Raw genomic sequence first — 23,976 nt, 5'->3', positions numbered from 1 at the left:
CTTGTTTATTGACCTATCAGTTCGTACAGATGATGATTGCAGAAAATCGGGATACCTGGCGCGAAGGTGAAGGAAACCTGTGTCCCGCAGTGGACTCGCAGACTGAACTAAAATAAATAAAAATCTTTGTTACAGGCCACAGTTACTTCTCTAAAAATTTGTTTATTGTTACATAATCAGACTTTGCATTCAGATAGCGAAAACTTAAATGAAAGTAATCTGTATTACCAAGATGACAACAGCACAATAATAAAACTAGAGTATAAATACAAATTTGAAAAAAGAACAAGTTCGTACAGACCTAGCCTAACGTGACAGTCTAGACATTTTTTTTTGTTAATTTCAAACACAGATGTGTTAATATTTATTATAAGAAAATGGCGCGAAACAGACGAGGTTTTATTTCGACCTCGATATTTCCGATAACACCTGTAGCCTATATTTTTTTATATTTTTAAATTGCGTTCAAAACGTATGTTACAAAAAATCATGGTCATTGCGTGTCTCGTGTCGACAAGGAACAGTAACGACAATAAGGCAAATTAAATATTAGGTGAATGGCATTTTTTGTTATTTATAATGTATTTTTTTTTCTTAAGGGTTACCTTCAACCCTCAGCAAAATCTACATTTAAAGTTGGTGGTAGGCTCACATTAAACTTAGTACATTAATATAATACTTCAACCATTCAACCATAATTAATTTAAATTACAAGATAAAGATAAGATATATTAATATTATCAATGCTCTGTTGTCAAAAACTATATATACTTCAATGATAAACAAGAGTGTATATGCGTGTGTGTGCTTAGTAAATGTGTGTGTGTGTGTGTAAAATAAAATACATAGACTACATTTAAAGTTGGAGAAAGTCTAAAATATTTGTGAAAAATTTCATTAAAATCGGTCCAGTAGTTCCGGATAAACACCATGACACAAGATTACATATATACATATATATATATGAGCATCAATATACATACAATTTTTAACTTTTCTATATGGATTAGTATCCAACAAAGCATGTTTTGTACGAACTAATAGTTACTAGTTATTTCTTTATTTAACACATTTACATAATACACATAACATTTTGAATATCATATCAAAAATAACATGTTATATCTACTCAGTCACTGAAGCAAGCACATTTTAAAGTATTATACTAATTTAAGAATTAAAATGCATCACAAAAATCATTAATTACATTTGTATAAATAAGTCAAAAAGTAAGTTTAAAAGATATTTATAAAAATAATTAAAACGATTGATAATTCGTAAACTTTTAATCTATATAAATAAAAGTGAATGTTGCTAAGCGCATAACTCGAGAATGGCTTGATCAATTCGGCTAATTTATTTTTTGTATGTTCCTTATGGCCCACGGAAGGTTTTATTACTAAAAAAAAAAAATTGAAAAAAGAAGCTAGCGAGCAGCTAGTACTTCAATAAAAGAACATTTAAACTGTAAATACTAATTAACAAATATAAAACCTGTTAATCTATCTAGTTGCAAAGAAGATAATTAGTGTAATTTGCAGAGCTTGGCTAACCTAGGTCTAGGTAACTCAGGTAGCCTGTATAGTACGTGCGAGGCGTCGTCCTGTCTGTTTGTCTTTTGTTCGCTCAAGGCTCTTTGGAAACCTAACACGGTTATAGGGTTGCGTCTGCGAATGTTTTTTTTTTTAAAGTAATATAATGTTTTTTTAATTTTATGGCAAAAAAAAATACAATAAACAAATAAATATTTTGATTATATAATATTTGATTTGATTAATATATTTTTGTAAGTTGTGACATGATTTAAAAACGAACATTATATATTGTTTTTTAATTAATTTCTTCTCAATTAAATTCAGGATTAAGTGAATGAAATTATGTTTCTTGGAGGATTTTTCTGACTTCTCTAATTTTTTTATTGCGTTTAGCAGATTGTTAATACCTGGTCACTTGTGTCGCGGGACTGACCGCTGGATCAGACGTGTTCTCGAGTGGAGACCGCGTGTTGGCAAACGCAGTTGGGGGCCCTCTGACCCACCAAAACTACGATCTATATAAATACGTAAGATTGTCGATGGAGGCTGGGTGAGGATTGGGGATAACCAGGATATCTCTCGCGAACTTGAAGAATATCCCTATTTTCAGCAATGGAGTGCGATAGGCTGAAGTAGTTGTAATTGTAGTAATAAGAATAGAATAGAAGATAGTTTAGAAACTTTATACCTTAGTCAAGGCTATATAAAACCAAACTACGAACCATAAAATAAGGGTAAATATTAATCAATTTGATCTACATTACATACAGTAAAATGTAAAGAAACTTTATCCATACAGAAATAACAGCCCTAACAATAAAAATACAAGCACGACAAGAAAATATGTGTCTTAAGACATATAATTATAAGCGTCAAATCCCTAAAACGGTTTATTTAAAATCTCAAGCATACTTGTGTCACAAATGGTCACAAATATAATTATGGTCAAGCAATGTTTACTTGTAATAAAATGCGACATACTTGTCATCTATACTTTAAATGTTTTCGTCGTGAATGTATAAAGCAGTCATACATACATAATTACATACATAAATAGTCTTGAATACTTTAATTATCATACATTCTATCAACGTAATATATAGAAATCGTATGGCACTTTAATGGCTTTGAATAACACTAGAATCTCAACCCGATTTCACTAGTGTTCAGTCGATGTAAATAAGTTGATACTGTTGTTTATTTCTCAAATGGTTTGGGTAATAGCGCGATGTTTTATAGCCTAAAGCATTTAATAAAAGTTTAAATAAAAGTTCTCCGTGATAGAGAATAATTCATACTAAACTAATTACTGCTGAAGTTAGTGATTTATATAGAAACTGTAGACTTTTGAAGTTTTGTTTATAATGATTCATTTTAACCGTATTGTGAAGGCTTGTACTTATATTACTCAAAAAGTTCTTCTTAGATCGCAATAAAATTTAAACGAAACAACATGACATGCACCACCTTTCGATTAAAATAAAGATCATCAAAATCGGTCCACCCAGTCAAAAGTTCTGAGGTAACATACGTAAAAAATATACAATCGGATTAAGAATTTCCTCCTTTATTGGAAGTCGGTTAAAAATCGAACTTGTTTAGTAATTAAGACTTCTTAAGTAAGTATAAACATAAATAATTGATTGGATTATTTACTTTGATAAACATTAATAACACTCAGATCCTTAATATGGAGAATGAGGTTTTTGCCCAGCTGTGGGACGTTACAGGCTGATTCAATCAATCAAACATTAACTAAATAAAATATTTACCAAAGAAAAAGTTATACTATTTCAATTTCAAAGCAATGAAAGTCGCGGGAGCAACAAATAGCAACAATCGTTAAACGCAGTTAAAGGCAATTGTTAGTTCATTATCATAACAAGCGCAGCTGTTTAGGTCTCCTAGATGGCTAGGGTTACGGCTAATTTAAATACAGACCAATGTCAACCTTACACACCTGTAATAAGATTGTAAGTCCCGTGAAACTATTACTGTCTCTATCGGTAAAGCGCTGTTGTGACATTATCGACAATTATTGAAGTAGCGTTTGACCTTGGCCTGTGTAATTGTACGCGTGACGTGTACATGTGTTTGTACATGTCATAACGTAATTAAATTGATGAGTGTTGTAATTATGAGCGTGTGTGTGTAAGTACTGGAGCGTTCAAATTGCGATATGGATGTGCGTCTGTGTGCGTTTTATAAGTCTTTCATTCTGTACGTTTGAATATGATTATGTGTGTATATAATATTTTACTGGATTGTAATGATTCAATCAATTTTAAAATTGATATGAATAAAAGATTATTTCATCTTCAAGAACTCTGGCTGCCTTACGCACTTCAAGAATATGAGCGAGCGGTATTATTTGGCTGTGTAAATTTGTATAAGGTTGAGGTAGTCCTCCAGTTAGTCTGCTCCAGATTTTAAGCAAGATGTTGTAATACCTTATCTCAGTATACGTTATCCATGGCTGTGACCGTTACGCCGCGTTGGCGCAACGGTCACAGCCATGGATTGTGCCGGCTGCGCTGGCGGTTGCGGGTTCGATCCCCGAACATGACAAACATTTGTATTGGCCATACAGGTGTTTGCCGTGGTCTGGGCGTTTGTGCAGTCCTTGTGGGTCTCCCCACCGTGCTTTGGAGAGCACGGTAAGCCGTCGGTCCCGATTTTTATCATGTACACCTGATAGCGATTGTCACTCATAGTAGGGAATATATCCGCTAACCCGCATTTGAGCAGCGTGGTGGATTAAGCTCTGATCCTTCTCCTACATGGGAAAAGAGGCCTATGTCCAGTAGTGGGATATTACAGGCTGAAGCGTATCTCAATATTATGTATCTTATATGTTTAAAAAAAAAGCAGTCTCGGATGCAAACTTGTGTTTTTCTTTAAAATCGCTGAGAAACATTGTTTCTAAGGTCGGCAACTCAATGCTTGGTAACAGCCGAGTTGACAAAACAATTGACTGTAAAAATATTTTTGAAATTGCCTTATTAATGTTTTTAAATAATAAAGCCATTAAAATAACTAATGGTAACGTTAGGCCGGCTCTTTTTCCATTCTTTTTTTCCTGTCGGCTTTATTCATTATTAAGGATTAAATTAATATTTTTTTCATGACTAAACTGTACTAATTATTGCCGTAATTAACAATTTAACGCTTTTATTTATTTTATAATTATAACTAAATACCCTGCTTTGAGCAATAAAAATATTACAGTTTAAGAACAGTAATTAAAATCGTTTCAAGCACAAAATAGTATAGTAAGGTGCAAAGCGAAAATTTAAAATTTTATTAAGACTAACAATTCAAGACTTACAAAATCAATCAGATTTTTTTTAACAGATTTCATTCGAGATAAAACTACATTTTGTTGCTTACCAGGGTTCAAAATATACATAAAGATTTTTTTTTTACCTAATACACAGACGGTCGTCTGTTCCTAAAGTAAGCAACTTAATGCTTGAATTAAAGGTAACAGTCGACTGGTATATAGCTACATTTTTTTTACTTTTCAGGGTTCCGTATCCATAGGATAAAAACGGGTCCCTATTACTAAGACTTCGCTGTCGGTCCGTCAGTCCGTCTGTCTGTCATCAAGCTGTATCTCCAGAACCACGATAGCTAGGCAGTTGAAATTTTCACAAATTATGTATTTTTTATTGTGTAGGTATTTATTTATTTAATTAATTTTCGGATATGAAAAATCTACGATGCTCTTTTTTTGTAATCTTTAAGACACTCGATTCATCACCAGTTTTATTAAAAAAATAAATATATTATTATACAGTATGTATATACCAGCGTTACAAGACGTTCCAACACAATTAAAAAAACATCAATTAAGGTAATTTAAAGTTAGCATGATCAAAAAAAAAAACAAGTACCTACATCCGATAGATAAAGACAAACGAAATTAAACACTTATCGACAGACGAGGCTGACAAGTTTTATAGCTCACATCGCGAGCTTTGGACGTAATTATGCTGTTCAGTTACGTGCGTCCGGGGCTTAATAGCGCATAAATTGTGTTGCACGGCTTCGAACTTAGGTCCCTCGCAAACTATTACTTGTTTTGACAAGTCTGATTAACCTGCATTTATAGAATAAAAGATGTAGAGTAGAGTAGTTTGAAAATTACGTTTGTGCTAGAAAGCCTTTTGTAAAAGTAAGTAAATAATAAGAGTATTTTAAGGTTAAAAATATTCAATTTGATTATTGATTAGTTAATTTAACAATAATTGCAGATGTCCATGGTGGCGGTAGCCGTTTAACATCAGATGGCTTCGTCTGCTTTTTGCCCTCATTGTTATAAAATAAAACCGGACTAATTCGACGGAAACTTGACTTATGTGGAACTAAATTAAACAAACATAAAAAAAAACATGTTAAATATGTAATTTGATGAACTTAAAAAAACTGTTTTGATTATTTAATGATATCTCCTGTAAATTTAAATTTTTGTTATAAAAAAAGGCAATTAAGGCGCGCTTTCGGAAGAAAATAAAAGAAGAAAGCTTATCAGTTCTTTCACACTAATTCATGCACTAACAGAAGTCAATATTTAATTATATTAACTGGAGCTAAAGCCATTTTTTTTAAATGAACATCAACATACTCTAAAATGCCCATACTTTTTAAACGACTTCAAAAAAGGAGGAGGTTATTCAATTGGACCGTATATATATATATATGTATATATATGTATGTTCGGGGATAACTTCATCTTTCATAAAACGATTTTAATAATTCTTTTTTTGTTGCAAAGGTAATATCCCATGTGTGGTACCATGATAAGGAAATCAGGATCTGATGATGGAATCCCAGAGAAATCGAGGGAAACCCTTGAAAATCCGCATAATTTTTTACTGTGTGTACTGATTTTGATGATTTTTAATTTAATCGAATGTTTATCATGTGGTCACATTTAAATTTCATCAAGATCTGATTACAAGTTTTGGAGTTAATCTTTGATAATGTGTATTTACTTGACTATTTTTTCGTCTACGTTGTATTACTTGTCGATATAATTTAAGTAAGTTTTTTTTCGTTTGCCAGCAAACACAATTATTACAAAACATCATGCATTATAATTAAGCTTATCCTAAAGGCGTTTTTTCGTTTAAAACTACAGATTGGCAGTCTTGTGACTGCCTAGTAAAGTTAGGACGTGGTTCAACATGACGTGGTATATTTTTAGTTAATATCAACGTCCAGTTTGCCCACGTTTCCACTTAAATTAATAACTGAATAGTTTAAACTCTCTAAATTTTGAAGTCTCGTGTCTAAATAACTATAATATCGCGGTAATCATTCTTGCATTTTCTAATAAATAAAATAGCTAATTTAAAATTTAACAATAATTAAAGATTAATGAATCCGTCTGAAGCGGACCTTAATAGGCAATTATAATTGAGAGGCAGCAGCCGAGGATGTAACAATTTTGAGATGTTTTAAACGCTTCCTCCGTTCAAATTATCTTAATTGCTATAATCTTATTATTACACCGTTTCAAGCTCGGAACTTTGTTGTTTTTACGAGAAGCAAAAATCACGTTCATTGCGAGATATAACTTTATGTGGAAATTGTTGATGTTTTTCATAAGTAATTGTGGAGATGACTCAATAATATTTTTTTATTTTTTATTTTTTTATTCCATCATCTTACATCTAACATTACAGGATATTATCCTAATGCGTTAGTGTCGTTGTCGTATTAAATACATGTCATATGAAGATAAAAATACAAAAATTGACATCACATCCAATTCCATTATTTTAATTTAACAAAACAAAACTAAGTTATTACTAAAAATTCACAATACATAGTCAAATTACATAATCTATATTATTTGAAATTTAAAAGGCCTTTTTACAACTAGTGAGTCATACTCATATGTTATCTAGGTCGTCTCTAGTTCTCTTTCATTATTGTTACGATGTAATAAATAAACGTTAAAAGTATCACTTGAATTTATCAGTCGTAAACAACTAAACACACGTAACTCGTTCACGAGTGAAAAAAAGTAAATCACACGGCCGAAGTAATGAGAGAGATGAGATGATAAAATTGATAATAGAGATGAGAAGGATATCATTCAGAAATTGTTATGTGCAGATAAATCAATAGAACGAGTGATTACAACGTTTCGAATCTTAGCTCGAATAGCTTCTTATACATTTTATTTGTATTACCGAGCACTCTGCGCGCTACACGTGTCTATATCTGAAACTTGTTTACGCTTAATCTAACATCTCGTTGCCTTGACTTCGTCTGTTACGTCCTAAACACCATTGCCATCATATACGATTTTATCCTCTAATGCCTCATCATTAGATGCTACTGTTCCATCAACGTCACAAGCATTTGAGTCGATTCGTTCACTTCCAGTGGCGACAGTGTGTCTGTTTGCCGTAGGCACACCGATGTAACGTCAAGTACCGCAGTTATGTTTTATTGCTCGCCTGTATTGTTGGTACAATTGACAACAAAACTATTGCAACTTATATTAACTACAGTATTTCGTCTCTATCCGCTAGCGAATAAAGTTGTATCTCCATTGTCATCTGTTTTATTTAGTAGAGCGAATGTGTCGGTGTACGTTCAGTGCAAAACAAATGAACAGAAGCTTAACTACATTCGTCCCTGTTCAGCGGATGGAAATAGACGAGGAGATGACTTTCTAAATTTGTCTTGTAATTTCGTTTTATGGGACGCTAAAGAGTTGCATCCCGGCGTGACGTAGGCACACTGCGGTTCCCAGTAACGCGCAGGCACACATTGAACAACTTTACCGTCTTTATTACGGACCGGTTTACATTTGTTCCTGTACAATTTGTGTACAAAAGGGTAACGCGGCCATATATGGATTCGATAACTCGAAGACGAAACGCATCTTCATTATGACCTTATATTTAGTTTTGGTTAGGAGATTCAAGAGTCATTTTAAAAATTTCAATGTGTGAATCACCAGTTTTAGTGATAACATATGAAGATATAAAAATTAGTGCATCGTTACAAACTTTTGTTGCTATCTTAATGCACCTATCACTTTACAAATAAAGACCATTATCGCGCGTTTCAAGTCTATGTAATCTCCATAAACACTTTGCAATTTTTATTTGCAATAAACAGTATATGTTTATCATTTTAAAACTACTTTTTATGTTGTAAAATTTTATAATGAATGCTTTTTATCAAGTGTGTGTGTGTATGTGTGTGTGTGTGTGTACAAAAATAGTTTTGATAATTATTTGTGTTATAGCGTTCACGTGTGTTATAATTTAGTGGTAATAATCTTATTACTAGGAAGCCGTAATCTGAATTAGAATTAGGAAACCACCTGTTACTGTAACATAATCACTGTCTTTAGATGTGTTAATTGTATATCCATATACAAACATGTACTACGCGTACTTTCACATACACATAGATGATTCTTTGTGTGACAAAATTTTGCACTTTCAAATTTTGCACAGTTTTTGTTGCAGTTGACACACAATATACAAAATGTTAATGGGTTCTTTTGAAGACGAAGATTAAGTGAAAATTTGAGTTCGTGATTCTAAGATATTCATTGAAATCAAATAACGTCAAAGACAATTTTGCTCAAAAAGAAATACTTGTAATAAATAACGAACCGCGGAGTAAACCATCCATCTATTATAAACACCATAAAAAGGTTATACTGAGTTAACCTTAAAGATAGACATACGCTTAACTTTTAATGATGATCAGGTGCATCCTACTTAATTTTTTGGTAGTTTTAACTGTTTATGCAACGTACGGAATGGAAGCGCTCAAAGAGTATATTTTTCCCATTTTCGAAACATTTCTTATAAATTATCATCTCCTATTGGCCGTAGCGTGATGTCATATATAGCCTATAGCTGTCCTCGGTAAATGGAGTATTCAGCATAAAAAGAATTTTCCAATTCGAACCATTAGTTCCTGAAATTAAACGTTTAAACAAACAAAGAAACTTTTATACTTTTTTTTTTATTCAGAAAACCAACAGCTTTACAAACACTGTACCTTACAATGTATATGCTATGTAATATTGACAATAACAGGTTTCCCTTAAATTACCAAATAACACTGTAAAAATCAAACTTACAACGCTAAAATGAAATAACAAAATAATAAACTAAGAAATTCAGGATGCTATTAACTTAAGCCTATATATACAAATAAATAAAATCAATGAAAAAAAATGGAGTTTCCGCTTGTGATATCAAAATAACCGCTTTTCTCTAAATGCGTATAGATGTATACACGGTACATATACCAAAATAACATTTTTTACAATTGTTGTCCGTCTGTCTCTCTGTCCTTCTGTCTGTCTGTTTGTTCCGGCCAATCAGCTTTGTAATATTAATATAGATTCCAAATAAATATGGATAAACACTGAATAAAGTAAATATTATAATATATATATATAAATACATGAATGATATAAAATGTACATTAATTCGAAGTAGTCAACCGTATTTCATACAAAAACACCATTCTCGACGATGTAATCATCATCACGCTCACACACAAATAAACCCATAAAAACAATTGTTTTAATACACAATAATTATAGCTATAGTTTCTCATTACTCGAAACGAAATTGAATAAACAAGTACATAGCTAATTGAAATTCAAAACTCGCCACGGACACGTCATTGACATAATCAATCAAAGACTGACGTCCAAAAAACAGCTAGCAACAGTTTCAAGGCATTCTCGTACGTACATATATATATATATATATATATATATATATATATTTGTTATTCCACTACACAAGCAATGCTGCAAATATATAGTTAAAATTTAAGGAATGAAATGTGCGATCTTATATAGTTATGAATCTTATGTAGTTATTGTGTTATTTCTATTGCAGTGTGTACATGGAATTAATCAGAAAATATGTCTTTGTATTTTTAATGAAATTGAATTGATCTTGAATTTTTTCGCTCTTATTACATTATATTACATATATATACAGATAATTTACAGCATTAAATCAAATCGACGACCGTCTTGATCGTCGCGAATCCCGTGTGTTACCATGTGACGTTTAATGATGTTGCGAGAGAAATAATATTCATTTATAATTATACTTTTCATTTACATAAGGACTAAAAATAATCTTAATTAATATGTAAAGATAGAAAATAGTCAACGAATAACTTATAATTTAATTTAAATAAATTATTTAACTTTTTATTATATCGTAGTATACTTTTTATATATGTTGTTATCATGTACACCTGATAGCAATCGTTACTCATAGTAGGAAATATATCCGCCAACCCGCATTGGAGCAGCGTGGTGGATTAAGCTCTGATCCTTCTCCTACATGGGGAAAGAGGCCTATGCCCAGTAGTGGGATATTACAGGCTGAAGCGATACTTTTTATATATATATTGGTAAATATTTTTATATAATCAGATAAACTTAGATGAAAATCACCTGCTGGTAAGCGATTACTGTAGCTTATAGATGCCTGCAAGCTCTTTTGGAGAGCTATTTCACCCTCAGGAGTTTTAGTTAAAAGATCAGTTTTCGTCGAAAACAAGGTAAAATTACAAAATGAAATAGAAAAAATAGTTCCATTATTATTTTGCAACGTTTTTCAGATACTAAGCTGTAATATAAATTATTCATCATCATCATCATCATCACATAAGCCTATCGCAGTCCACTGCTGGACATATGCCTCCACAAGTTCTCGCCAAAAATGGCGCTGCATCCCGTCTTCGACCTGTGTATTTCAAAGCCAGCAGTTGGATGGTTATCCCGCCACCGGTCGGCTTTTTAAGTTCCAAGGTGGTAGCGGAACTGTGTTATCCCTTAGTCGCCTCTTACGACACCCACGGGAAGAGTGGGGGTGGCTATATTCTTTACTGCCGTAACCACACAGGCAATTACTATTAAACTGCATAAATAAAATAGATATGTGAAACTATAAAAGTAATATTATTTGTTTTTATTTGGAATTCATTGTTCTTAAATAGAATAGAATTACGAGACTTCGTTATTTTTCGATTAATTTATTTGTTATTGAATGTTATTTAAATCACATCGTTAACACAATGTAACTTTACTTGTTGCTAAGTCAGTTTCACGTGTCACGTATTACTCGTCTTGCCAACTTTTTTGCCGCATTATGTCAGACGTTAAAATCAAATACATCATCTATTACAAAAATATATATCTAAAATCGACTTTACGACTTTAAAAATAGGGTTATTAAATAACATTGAGCGTCATTTGGTTTTACAGAGCATTAAAAAGTTGTAAAGATATTTGTGAATAGCGGGAGCTAATGTAGTCTTAATTGCTATCGACGTTGGAACTAAAATGGTGTGAATTAAACTGTCGGTGTAATTAAAATGTATTCTTCTGACGATTACAGTTTGATGGTGGCGGCTTTTTCTCTGTTAGCAACATTGTTTTTGTAATGACAGCGTTAGACAGCGTGACGGTACTCATGTCATCTGTAAGATAAATTAAATAAATTAGCGAATGTGTTTTCTCATTGCTTTTTTCTATATATCTGCGTGGGTTTTGACTTTTGTCTCCTTTAAGACAGCGTGGATGACTAATAAAAATCTATGCTAACATAAATACACTTACAACAAAAATATTTCCTACATACTCTGTGAACACTAATATTAAACCAGCGGAATTAGAAAAATCTTTACCAAACCCTGCGATACCCTACGTATGGCTAAATCCAAATAAAGACAATATGTTTTGATAAGTGCTTAAGATCATTAATAATAAAGGCATGATTAGGATTACACATCACATCATCATCACATCACATCAGCCTTTCGCAGTCCAGTACTGGATATAGGCTTCCATAAGTTTACGCCAAAAATGCCGTGAACTCATGTATTTTGCCTATAGTCACCACGCTAGGCAGGCGGGTTGGTGACCGCAGAGCTGGCTTTGTCGCACCGAAGACGCTGCTGCCCTTCTTCGGCCTGTGTATATCAAAGCCAGCAGTTGTATGGTTATCCCGCCATCGGTCGGCTTTTTAAGTTCCAAGGTAGTAGTGGAACTGTGTTATCCCTTAGTCGACTCTTACGACACCCACGGGAAGAGAGCTATATTCTTTCATGCCGTAACCACACAGCATTACACATACATACATTTAAACATATAAAACGACTAAACTAATTCCATTTTTAACCGACTTTAAAAAAGGAGGACGATTTTATTTTTATGTGTGTTTTAAAGATGATTTCTATCTTTAGTCGAATGGTGCCTGTCACGTGAACTCATTCAAATATGATCGAAACCTGACGAGTACAGTTCGAGTTATTTCTAATAACGCGTATCTACTTGACTATTTTTTCGTCTACTTGCGTTTTCTTACTTGTCGATGTAATTAAAATCGATTTTTTTTTTTCGTTTGCGAGCAAACACAAGTAGTTTAGTTTAAGTAATAAAAATAGTAAGTCCGTGCCACGGTAATGTAATAGTACAAAACAAACACACACCCGCTTTATACATCCGTAAACAACATGGCTTCCGTTCGAAAGTTTATGAGATCACGCATAATATAAAGTAAACGCACTGCTTGCTTTGGACGAAAGGTGTTTGTTTTGATCGTCATTATTTGTCAACAAATATTGAACAAATATTGTTTGGTGAAAACGCTACGAATTTATTTTAAAATGCCTTTTTCTGTGTTTGCGGCTCGACTCGACGTACAGACGAAATAATAAATAAAGTTCTTAAACATTTCGTGAAAACCGTGCTAGTAAAAGTTAAATTTTTCGTTGCTTAAAAACAAATTTTGTTATTGATGACAGATAAGGTTATATAGAGTCATCTTCGGTTGTGGCTTTACTTCCATATCTAACATTATATTGACAAAAAATTTAAGTAGCTTGTAACCAGAATCCTGCTCCTACGTGGCTCTGTGGAGAATGAAACAGTACCAGTACTGTAATCGTATTTATTGTAAAAGCAGAAAGCTTAAATTAGAACAGTATAATGAATAAATGTGTTAGTTGTCATTTGTTAGGTTTAATGGTTATTAATGATTTTTACTAGTGTCAAAACAGCACAAACCAAGACCGAGAGATCTCAGAGAAATAAGAATACATGATCAGTGTCAAGGTCAAAAGCAGCAGTCAAGGTTTCAATCAAAGAACATTGAAATAGTAGGTAGTAGGTATACCTTATTTACAAATGCGATTCCATTGTTTCAAATGAAAATATTAAAGCAAATTACTTAGAATTTGTTTGTTCTTAACGGCCACATATATACATATATATGTAGATATTATCGGCTGCATCCTATTTTTGTAGTAACATAACAAATTAACCCAAGAAAAATAAATTTTTCGGTCCGCTACTGGCGTTACATAATAATTTATTCAGTCTTTTTATATTTGAAAAGACAAAAAAAGCGTATATACAAACACATATGTACATAATTTATTATTAATAGATGTTTGTTATTCTGTACTAGCAGATTGGGTGAGCCGACAGACATCCGATCTTGCGATCTTCAATCAATTTAAACAATGACTGCGTTTTCTGAAATTTTCAAATTTTAGGCATAATCTTCTAAATTTTTCTGCCAAGTAAATGAAAACATTAAAAAAGAAATAGTTAAATTGGTCCAACCGTTCTCAATTTTTCCTCTAGCAACACAATAAGTGATTCATTTTATTTATATTTTCGCTCGCTCTCAAAAGAATTTTCCACAATTCTCAGTCCACTCAAAAATGAATAATTTGTAAAGTCAAAGCGATCTATATAAAGCACTGAATGTGTTAGAAGCGGCCTTGAACCGCGCTGAATACCAATGGATGTTTACCCGTCCACGTTTATCGTCTGAATTCTAATGCTTATTGTTTTCATTCCTTGTTTTTTACTATTTCAAGTTAATTTGAGACACGTGTAATCTTTTAACGCTCGGAAGTGATTCTCTAACTAGCGAGCGATTACATAAAAAAAGCTATTACGCCTACGCCTACCTGTTAAATTTAAATTATTAAAATTTGAAATGATTATTCAAATGTATGTATGTTTAAGTACACGATGTATGTAAAGAACAATACAAACATAACTTGGTGAGGTCTACGTCCAGCAATGGACTGCGATAGGTTGAAAGTGCGGTAATTAATTTCTATACAAGATAAAATTCGTTTAATCACACATTTTGAGTTTTGTCGGTTCTTCTAATAATATCTACATCGACTGAATTTCGGAATAAAAAGTGTCCAGTTGATGTGTCGTAGTGTTGGACATGAATCACGCAAAATTTCGTACTTTGTTGCGAAGTTTTGGCTTGATGACCCAGATGATGACAAAAATAAAAAAGTACCGTTTTTACTTCAGTATCTATTATAGATTGTCCTCTTAAACTTCTTTCAAAATGTCCCCTGTATACGGAATTGTACCCGTCAGAGTTTTGTTATGAGTTTGTTTTAAGTTCCTTCTCTTTCGTGTTACGTGTTATTTAATTAGTTTTGTATGTTTTCCTTATTAAACTTGTAAACGAACGCTTTTATAGAACGAAAACTTCTTTTTAGGTAACACAGATGCTAAATGATTTTATAACTTGATGTTCTTATTTCAGTTTAAGGTTTTGATAATAATTTTAATGAACTTAAAAACGAAAAGCGAAAGTTCGTGTAATTATCAATAGGAATCTTATTACGAGTAAGTATCTATATACTTAGAAATAAGCATTCTAGCTAGCTTTATAACTACATCATTACTAGTAATAATAATAATTTTTATTTGCATCAAACATGACATATGTTATACAATATTCTTAAATATACATGTTCAGTCAACAATATAATATATGACATGCAAAAATTTATTACAAGTATTTAAAAAATATTATCAACAGTTACGTTAAATTTATCGTATCGTCAAGTATTACAATTATGAAGATAATAACAATCTCCTGAGTGGTGCCAAGAAGCAATACTTTCGACGCTGCCGTGCATCCGTGTCTAAGACTCACGGGTAAAACACGTAACTCTGTTTAAATGTTACCAGCTATAAACCTCTTTGCACATATACCAATGGAAAAGTACTTTAGTGTTGCTTACGATAATAAATTTATATTATATATTTTTTCAGATATTTTTTTTTCGTTTTTAGTACCAAACGCTAGATTATCATTTCCATGAATTAAATAAATAAATATAAATATGTTATAACACACGGTCGTCTGTTCCTGTGGTAAGCAAATTAATGCTTGAGTTATAGGTGATACAAGCTATAAATTGCTACTGTTATAGCTATTTTTTTTTGATAAATATACATAGAAATAATGCATATATATACTAAATATATGAATACATATATTTCACCCCGACTCCGGCGGAAATAAAACCCGCGGAGCAGAAAGCAGGGCCACTACAAACTGCGCCAACGGGCTAGACAATTAATATCGAAGATCACGCGAAATACCTAAATATAATCCGGGATAATAACGCCAGCCGGAAAAGCTCTTTTGTCGCCCTCTTAAAAGAGGATTTCGACGTTTTAAGAGGAGTTATTAAGGGCTCTGCGAGGAATATTGGGTATAATCAGAAAAGTAAATAAGTTATTATTCTAAGGTTCTTAATAAGATTGAATTATTGCCGTCATATCGTCAGAAATGTAATAACTTTTTGCTTGGGACGCAATAAAATATGGCACATGCATTCGATAGCACACACACATATTTACAACACATGTTGAAAAAAATACAAAATAATAGATGGTTAAAATCACATCTGCAATAATGGTGGCAAAAATAGAGACAATGATGTTGACATCATGAAAATCACAGCTTTCAAATAGTGTCATGTTTCTGTGATGATTAAGTTAGTTAGAGCTCTTGAGGGTAAGGGATAAACAACGCGCTAGTATTGCTTCTGGTGTTGCAAGCGTCTATACTACGGTCTATATCTACTAGGCTACGGTAACCGCTTACCTTTATATGGGTCGTATACTTATTTGCCACCTTTATAGTACAAAAAACATATCTCTTTAAATCGCAACTTCGATTGTTTGAACAAAAAAGAAATCAAAGTACTGTAAATAACAGAAGCTGAATCAATGTATAAACATATTTTGGTATTACCAGATATCGGACTGTGTGACTAATATCGGTCAGCTGCCGTAAATATTTTGCCAGCATATCATGTTATTATGATTAGGGATTTTAAAAAATACACTAAAATTATTTATTAATATGAATAGTATCTTATCAAATTCGCTTGCATTTACAATACTGTTATATATATAAACTAACAGCAATTAAAGGCATACAATATTTAGTTTTAAGTGATACCATTTATTACCACTTAACATGTAAAAAAAAATGTCTACAAATATAAAACGAAAACTCGCGCACTGTCTCTTTTGAAATGAACAAGCAGTTCTCACAAACCGCCAAACTATTGACGTAAACAAGGTTGTTATTCAAAAATCGGTATTAATTTATTAATCTGTATTTTCTGTGATATAAATAAAATAAAATGCAAGTCCAGAGATCAATGTTTTATTAAAATAATGAGATCAGTGTTTATTGGAAACATGATAATTCTTTCAACACTAGGAGATCGTAAACACTAACAATAGGTATAGTTATATTAATTACAAGTAAATCTAAAATAAATAGGTAATAATAGGTAACGTTATAGTAATAGTAACTACAATAAGGTACGCTTAAGAAAAATTCGTTGATACAATGAACAATTCATTATTGGATAACGTACACCTTTTAAATTACAATTAAAAATAATTTATTTTTCAACATTTGATCAAAAATGGATTGACAGTACATTGAGTTACAACCACCGTTTTCGAAAGGTTAAGACCGCAGTCTATGGCAGTAAATTGTGGTCGTTATATTCCAAGGAGAGGGTAATATGAGATTTGATGAGAGCGTTCAGACCGTCCGGCAAGAAGGCGTCGCATCCGGACAGAAACTGCTCGATCGTTATATAGTTGGAGTTATCTGCGAGACCGTTTATCTCGTTTACACCGTTGCGATGGTCGTCTTTCACGTAGTAATTCCTCTGGTTATTGTCGTAGTAGTATGGGTTGCCAGAAACTTCGGGCGCCATTTCATGTTCGGACATTACATAGAAGATCTCATCATCAGTCTGCACGCCCTGGCTCGTGCACACTTGTACGCCCTGTTGCGCACAAACCTGTAATACTGAGGGGTCGAAGGTTTCGGTCTGGGTTCCGATGGTGTGCGTCAGAGTGGCTGGGAGGTTTAAGGTTGGTACAGCAGATTTCTTCAACAGCTGTTTCCCGTACATGCGCTGCTCGAAATGCAAGCTGCATATATGCATATGCTTAAGCTGTTCAGCATCTTTGCCCTTTAAATCCTCTCTCTTGCAAGCATTGATCCATGCAGGGCATCTAGAACAACGGTTTTCTTAGCTATTGTTAATTTATACTATACAAAGTTATGTATATAGAACTTATCAAATTTTATATTTACATAACATTTAATTGTGAGTACTATCAAACCTATTTAAAGGTTAGAAAGACAATTGAGTTAAATTTACATTCAAATTTTGTTTCAGAAATTACTACGGATAAACAAGTAAAATTATTGGTACTCACTGCTTATTAAATTATCCGAAAAATATTTATGACAGACAAGAGTTTCAGGACAAAAACGTGGAATTAAAATCCATCTCGTTTTAATATCACACCAACAATTTCCAACAAAGAACCCATCACCAAGCTCAAAAATTCAATGTAAAAGCTTTCAAAGCTAGATCTCACTCAATATTTCAATTAGATCGCATAAAGCAAGCGCTCAATTGACAAACGGTTAATATCTTAATCAATTAAAAAGCCCAAGGTTACCTCTCATCTCTTGGGAACTGGTGGAACCTGATGCCCTTGTGCTTGTGAGATGTCGAGCCGCAGCGGAACACGGCGCAACTCGTGTTGACCATCACGGCCGCGCCGCGCTCCTTCGCGCGCTCCCGGCCGACTGAGGCAGCCGCCGGGCGCGCACCCCCTCCACACCCGCTCACACTCTCTCCCACCCCCCACCCTCGCCCCACACCCGCCACACCCCACTCGTCTCCCGCTGCATCGCTCGTATGCAAATATGAAATAGGCTTTGCGGATATACCCTTGCATTTTTAAACATATTAATATGCATAGCGCTTTAAGTAAATAGCTATCCTTTGAGATTTTTTCGCGATATTTTCCATCACCGTTTCTTTGTTTGGCTTACGAAAAAAAAATTAACAATGGGAATCTCATTAAGCCGCGTTACTAAACGCAAGATTGTATCCATCTACTTGTACCTGCCCCGGCGGCGACCTCTGAACGAAACGTGCCTATTCTATTGTCCGCTAACGAAGCCGCTATCTCGACTCGATCTTGTTACGTAACATCAGTCACGTGGCCACGTGAGCTGAGTTGGACCGGACCGGGTCGGTCCGGGCCTCGGTTATAGGACAAACACAATTTAGTCCCCATTCATTTTGTAGCGCACTGACGCTGACAAGCGTTTATTATTTCGATATACTGATTCAAATAAAGGATATGTAGGTATAATTATGTTTTGTTACCAAGTGATCATAAATACAGAAGTCAAATATGCTTAAAATATAAAGAAAAATGCCGACACCAACGAACTGTTGCATCAGTTCCCTGCTCATATCCCAAATATATGATATCTATGTATCAGTGTCACAAAAATATAAAGTAAATAATCCATTAGCCATAGCTTAGCGAATCTTATCGAGTTTAGCAGCGTGTTCGCCTCGCTCCGGCGAGCAGAAGAAATGTAGTGATATCGTCAAGGTGAAGGTCAGACCTGCGCTCATAGAGTAATCACGCAGAACGTTTACTTTGTGAGATGGGTTATTTTCCTACCTCTTGAGTAATTGTAATGACATTCAGAAGAATTTGTGCTATTGTTTAAACGATAAAAGTTTGGGAAATTAAAACGAAAGCTTTGAACTATAATTGCAATATCTTACCGATTTTTCTCTGCAGAATATACATACATTCCCAATCAGTGGTAGCTTAAGTCATTAGTTTTAATGGAATATTGTTTTGAATCCTGCTTGAATTAAGCACATTTTATTTCGATTTTACAGTCACACCTGCTACTATGTTAGTCTGTGTCACATTACAAATGTAACCTGCTGTATGTTATCAGTGGATCGGACGCGGCAAATCGATTGCGATGCCTGAATTACATAAAGTGGTCACTAGCCTCCTGTTTGTCGATTTATTGCACATAAATTCATAGTTCTACGTCCCATATGACATTGGTGAAATTATTCGTGTTTTTTTTGTCCCCCAGAAAACACTGCGAATTCCCGGAAAAACATATTCCATTTTTTAAGCGTTTTTTTACTTTTCTTTATATATTTTCCTGTAACTCGCGGCAGATTTTTTTGTAAGCAGATTAAATGCAACTAAAACCACTTTATGTTTCCAAGCATATTCAAACTTTTAGATTTTAATTAATGGATCATTTCAACTTTTTAATTTATCATTAAAAAAAATAGGTAACGTACTTTAAAATAATTTATTTATTTTATTTTATTTATTTAACAATTTATGTAAACTAGGATAGCAAAAGGAAATAGCTCTTATAAACAATGCTGGTACAAAGGCATATTTAAACTGTTTAGTGTCTAAAGTTGGATCTTTTCTTGTATGAAAAAGATTGCGGTCGATAAGACATTCAAATTTAAATTAACTTCGTTCAAGTATGATTAAAAAGCTCTTTTGAATTGCCTTTATTCAATAATGTAGTATGTTAAATCTGCTACAAGATTCTTATAAAAATAAGCATACATTTTACAAAACTCAAACGTACCAAATCCTATTTAAGCCTGCGACCCTGTCTCCTTTCCTGTATCGATTCACGTGTTTTTTCCCTGGCATATGTGGTTTACATTTTAATAATATCCGTACTTATTACTATTATTCTTTGGTCTCCTTCATTAGATGATGTCACCTTACACCGTTCATTCGATAAAAACAACTACTCAGATCAACTATTAACAACATTATCTGACGGCTTGTAGCCGAACTTGTTCTTTTGAGTTAATATCTTGTTGGTTGCTTACCGGAAGTGTCTTATTTATCTTGTTTTATTATATCTACTTACTGACTGATGCGTGTGATTTTCCAAGCTCTGATATTATCAAGAGATCTTTACGAGATATACTTTTAGAGATTTGATAGAATATTTTGAAATGTGTTAATAATGTTATTTCGATTACATTTTACACATAATTGTGTTTGCTAACAAACGAAAAAACCGACTTCATTTACATCGACAAGTAATACAACGTTGACAAAAATAACAAACGCACTAGCCGTCACTACAATTTTCGAGGGTTACCCTCGATTTCCCTGGGATTTCATCATCAGATCCTGGTTTCCTGATCATGGGATATCTTCTTTACAACAAAAAAAGAATGATCAAAATCGGGTCATATACGACGAAGTTATCCCCGAACATACATAAAAAATATATATACGGTCGAATTGAGTAACCTCGTCCTTTTTTGAAGTCAGTTAATTATGGGCCCATTTCTCAGTATGTTGATACAAATTGGGATAGATCAAGACGTGTAAAGTAATGGAAATACTTCTATCTAACTTTCGGTAATAAAGTATTACTACTTTCTCAGTAGATTTTACTTAAGTACGTTATAAAAGTTTAAAAATGTTTTTTTTTGTTTATCAATAGTAATCACAACCCGATCATTTTCAAACAATGATCTATTCAAACTATACATTTCTTCTTTCAAAGTTTTAAACCTCAAATATCCAACAACGTTTTAACCCTCAAATTCCTTACCCTCGCAAATGTCACTCATGCAAGGAGAAAAGATGGAAGTCCCTGGGGAATGCATCCACTTAATACGGCCGGTATACAAGCAGTTGAACCCGAATTTTTGAATAACAACCATCGCAACTACAGCACTTTGAGCACATGCATTACCTTAAGGAATCAAGATTGTCAGTTTGCCTCGTCATTTTTCTTAATAACTTCACCCAATCTTCTCATTCAGCCGACTCGGGAATAAGTTTATACTTTTTTTTGTATACTTATTAAATATTAATATTTCATCTAAAACGAAGGTTGTCTTTACCTTAAGCCAAGTTTGAGATTTTTAATTTTTTTTGTGTTTTATATTTTGCCTTGAATATGGCGGTTTTTCACTCTGTTTTTGTTTAGACATAATCCACTTTATTCCCTGCATAACTTCGTAAACTTACGATTAGGAAATACGAAAGGATACAGTCTCTATTATATGTGCCTCTACTCGTATTAGCCAAACTATATCTGTTGTATTCGTATACCTATATATTTTATATGTTTTCCGATTTTCTTAAACAAAATTACCAGTCCGTTACCATGCTCCCATTCTTCTCCAAGTTTTCGTTTTGACTGCCGATATGTAACAGATATTATTTCTGAAATAATTTCTTTTTTTTTTCACTATTTTTTACTTTTTAATTGGCTTCAATGCAAACATTGTGCTGTGTGGCTACGGCATTAAAGAATTTAGCCACCCTCTCTCTTCCCGTGGGTGTCGTAAGAGGCGACTAAGGGATAACAAGGTTCCACAACCACCTTGGAACTTAAGAAGCCAACCGATGGCGGGATAACCATCCAACTGGTGGCTTTGAAATACACAGGCCGAAGACGGGCAGCAGCGTCTTCAGTGCGACAAAGCCAGTACTGCGATCACCAACCCGCCTGCCCAGCGTGGTGACTATGGGCAAAACACATGAGTTCACGTTATTTTTGGCGTAAACTTGTGGAGGCCTATGTCCAGCAGTGGACTGTATAGGCTGTAACGAGAATGCAAACATTGTTACGAATATTTTTTTCTCACCCTAAAGTATTTTACGAAAATATCGCAATTTAAGTGAGCTTATCATTTTCCTAAAATCTACTTTCAACTTTCGAAGGATTGTAAGCTCCCCGAAATTGTATTCTCCTTAGGAGGCATAACTTGCCAAGTTTAAGAGTTATAGCTAATTTTTCATAATTTGTCTCGAGAACTTTTTCACCCTTTCTTGAGGCGAAAATTAAAACAAAGTGTTGAGTACATTCATTACTAATGGCGTTAATTATTTTTACAGTAAAATTTTATAGAAATCCTTTTTATATCTTTTGACTTTACCCTCTTTCAATTTGAGTAGAGACATTTGGGAAATATTGTTGTGTAGGTATTTAAAGGAACCCGAGATGGTTCAAAAGTCAGTCAACGTACGAGCCAATTAACATGTAAATCAAAGTATAAGTTAAACTATAAAATAGAAATGCAAAAAAATTTATTATGTGACCGAAATGAGAACTTTAAATTCATCAGAGGTTAGTAGTCAGTTAGAGCTCCTAGTAACTTTACATCATAACAATCACTTGAATTTTGTTACCAAAACAAACTATTCAAGTAATATATATACACGGTTTCACCAAAAGTAATAAATTTTTATATAGCCTTCTTCGGGAAATACAAAATACAAACACAACACAAACATAAAATAATTTAAAAATAATATTAAAAAAAAAATAAAAAAAAGATCAGTGCGAATTCAAAGTCAAAATGATCATCATAATGAACATGGAAGCAGGCGTTTTTAGTCGAATTAAAATTAAATCGTTGCAAAACCTGCAAAGACATATGTTTCCTGAGACACAATGTTTTGAGACTCAGGATTTTTCTATCTTATTTCGTGATAAACATCTCGAACGATCGCCGCGGAACAAACCATCGACAATCAATCATAATACACGTTTTAAATGAATCATACGAAGCTAAAACTCCAGTACCGGTGACTTGCATTACTGCAATGTATTTAATCAAAATGCAATCGTGATGCGACACACAGAGCCCATAAAGCACACGCAACAATCACCCATAAATCTTAACCATAACGAGTATTTCAGACTGCACCCAAATCATTTTTGAAGTATTGTTGTTGACTGTGTATCAAACGGCATAGCGACAATATTGTAGGCCATTTTATTCTTTATTTCTTTTTATTATAAGGATGTTAGTTCTATGCGAATTGTTAAGTCAAGGTGACACAACTGTCCAATGGTGTATGACAGTTTACAATGAATAATGGTATTAATATTTTTATCACGGAATATTGTTTGGCTACGTGTGTTTGTGTGTGTTTGTTCGGTCGGTCGGTTCGGACGCACAGACTGACTTTTGTTATCTAGTAACTAATCGTAACCGTCGGCATTGTCTTGTTAAACAAAAGATATTTTGATCAGTTGTTTATGTTGTAAACCATTAATTTGAAGCGAAAAAGTTTAAATAAAAATTAACTTTTTTATAACTAGGGATTACCGTGTTAACTTACAAGCTTGAAGCATTAAGAATAACAATTCAAAAAATAATTGCCATGACTATTATTGCTCTCAAAAACTTTCCTATA

General features: G+C 33.2%; 1 protein-coding gene across 1 annotated transcript; it reads right to left on the bottom strand.

Moving 5' to 3' along the window:
• Positions 1 to 17,052: 17,052 nt before the first annotated feature.
• Positions 17,053 to 21,552, bottom strand: LOC123660550. The gene is made up of 3 exons (XM_045595607.1): positions 21,518 to 21,552; positions 18,397 to 18,633; positions 17,053 to 17,940 (listed from the first exon to the last, which is right to left on the bottom strand). Exons 1-3 carry the CDS (start codon positions 21,550 to 21,552, stop codon positions 17,394 to 17,396), a joined length of 819 nt encoding a protein of 272 aa, XP_045451563.1. The 3' UTR covers positions 17,053 to 17,393.
• Positions 21,553 to 23,976: the final 2,424 nt, after the last annotated feature.

This window comes from Melitaea cinxia, chromosome 15, assembly GCF_905220565.1.
Source record: "Melitaea cinxia chromosome 15, ilMelCinx1.1, whole genome shotgun sequence".
Lineage (NCBI taxonomy): Eukaryota > Metazoa > Arthropoda > Insecta > Lepidoptera > Nymphalidae > Melitaea > Melitaea cinxia.
This window is presented reverse-complemented; position numbering and strand designations above follow the sequence as displayed.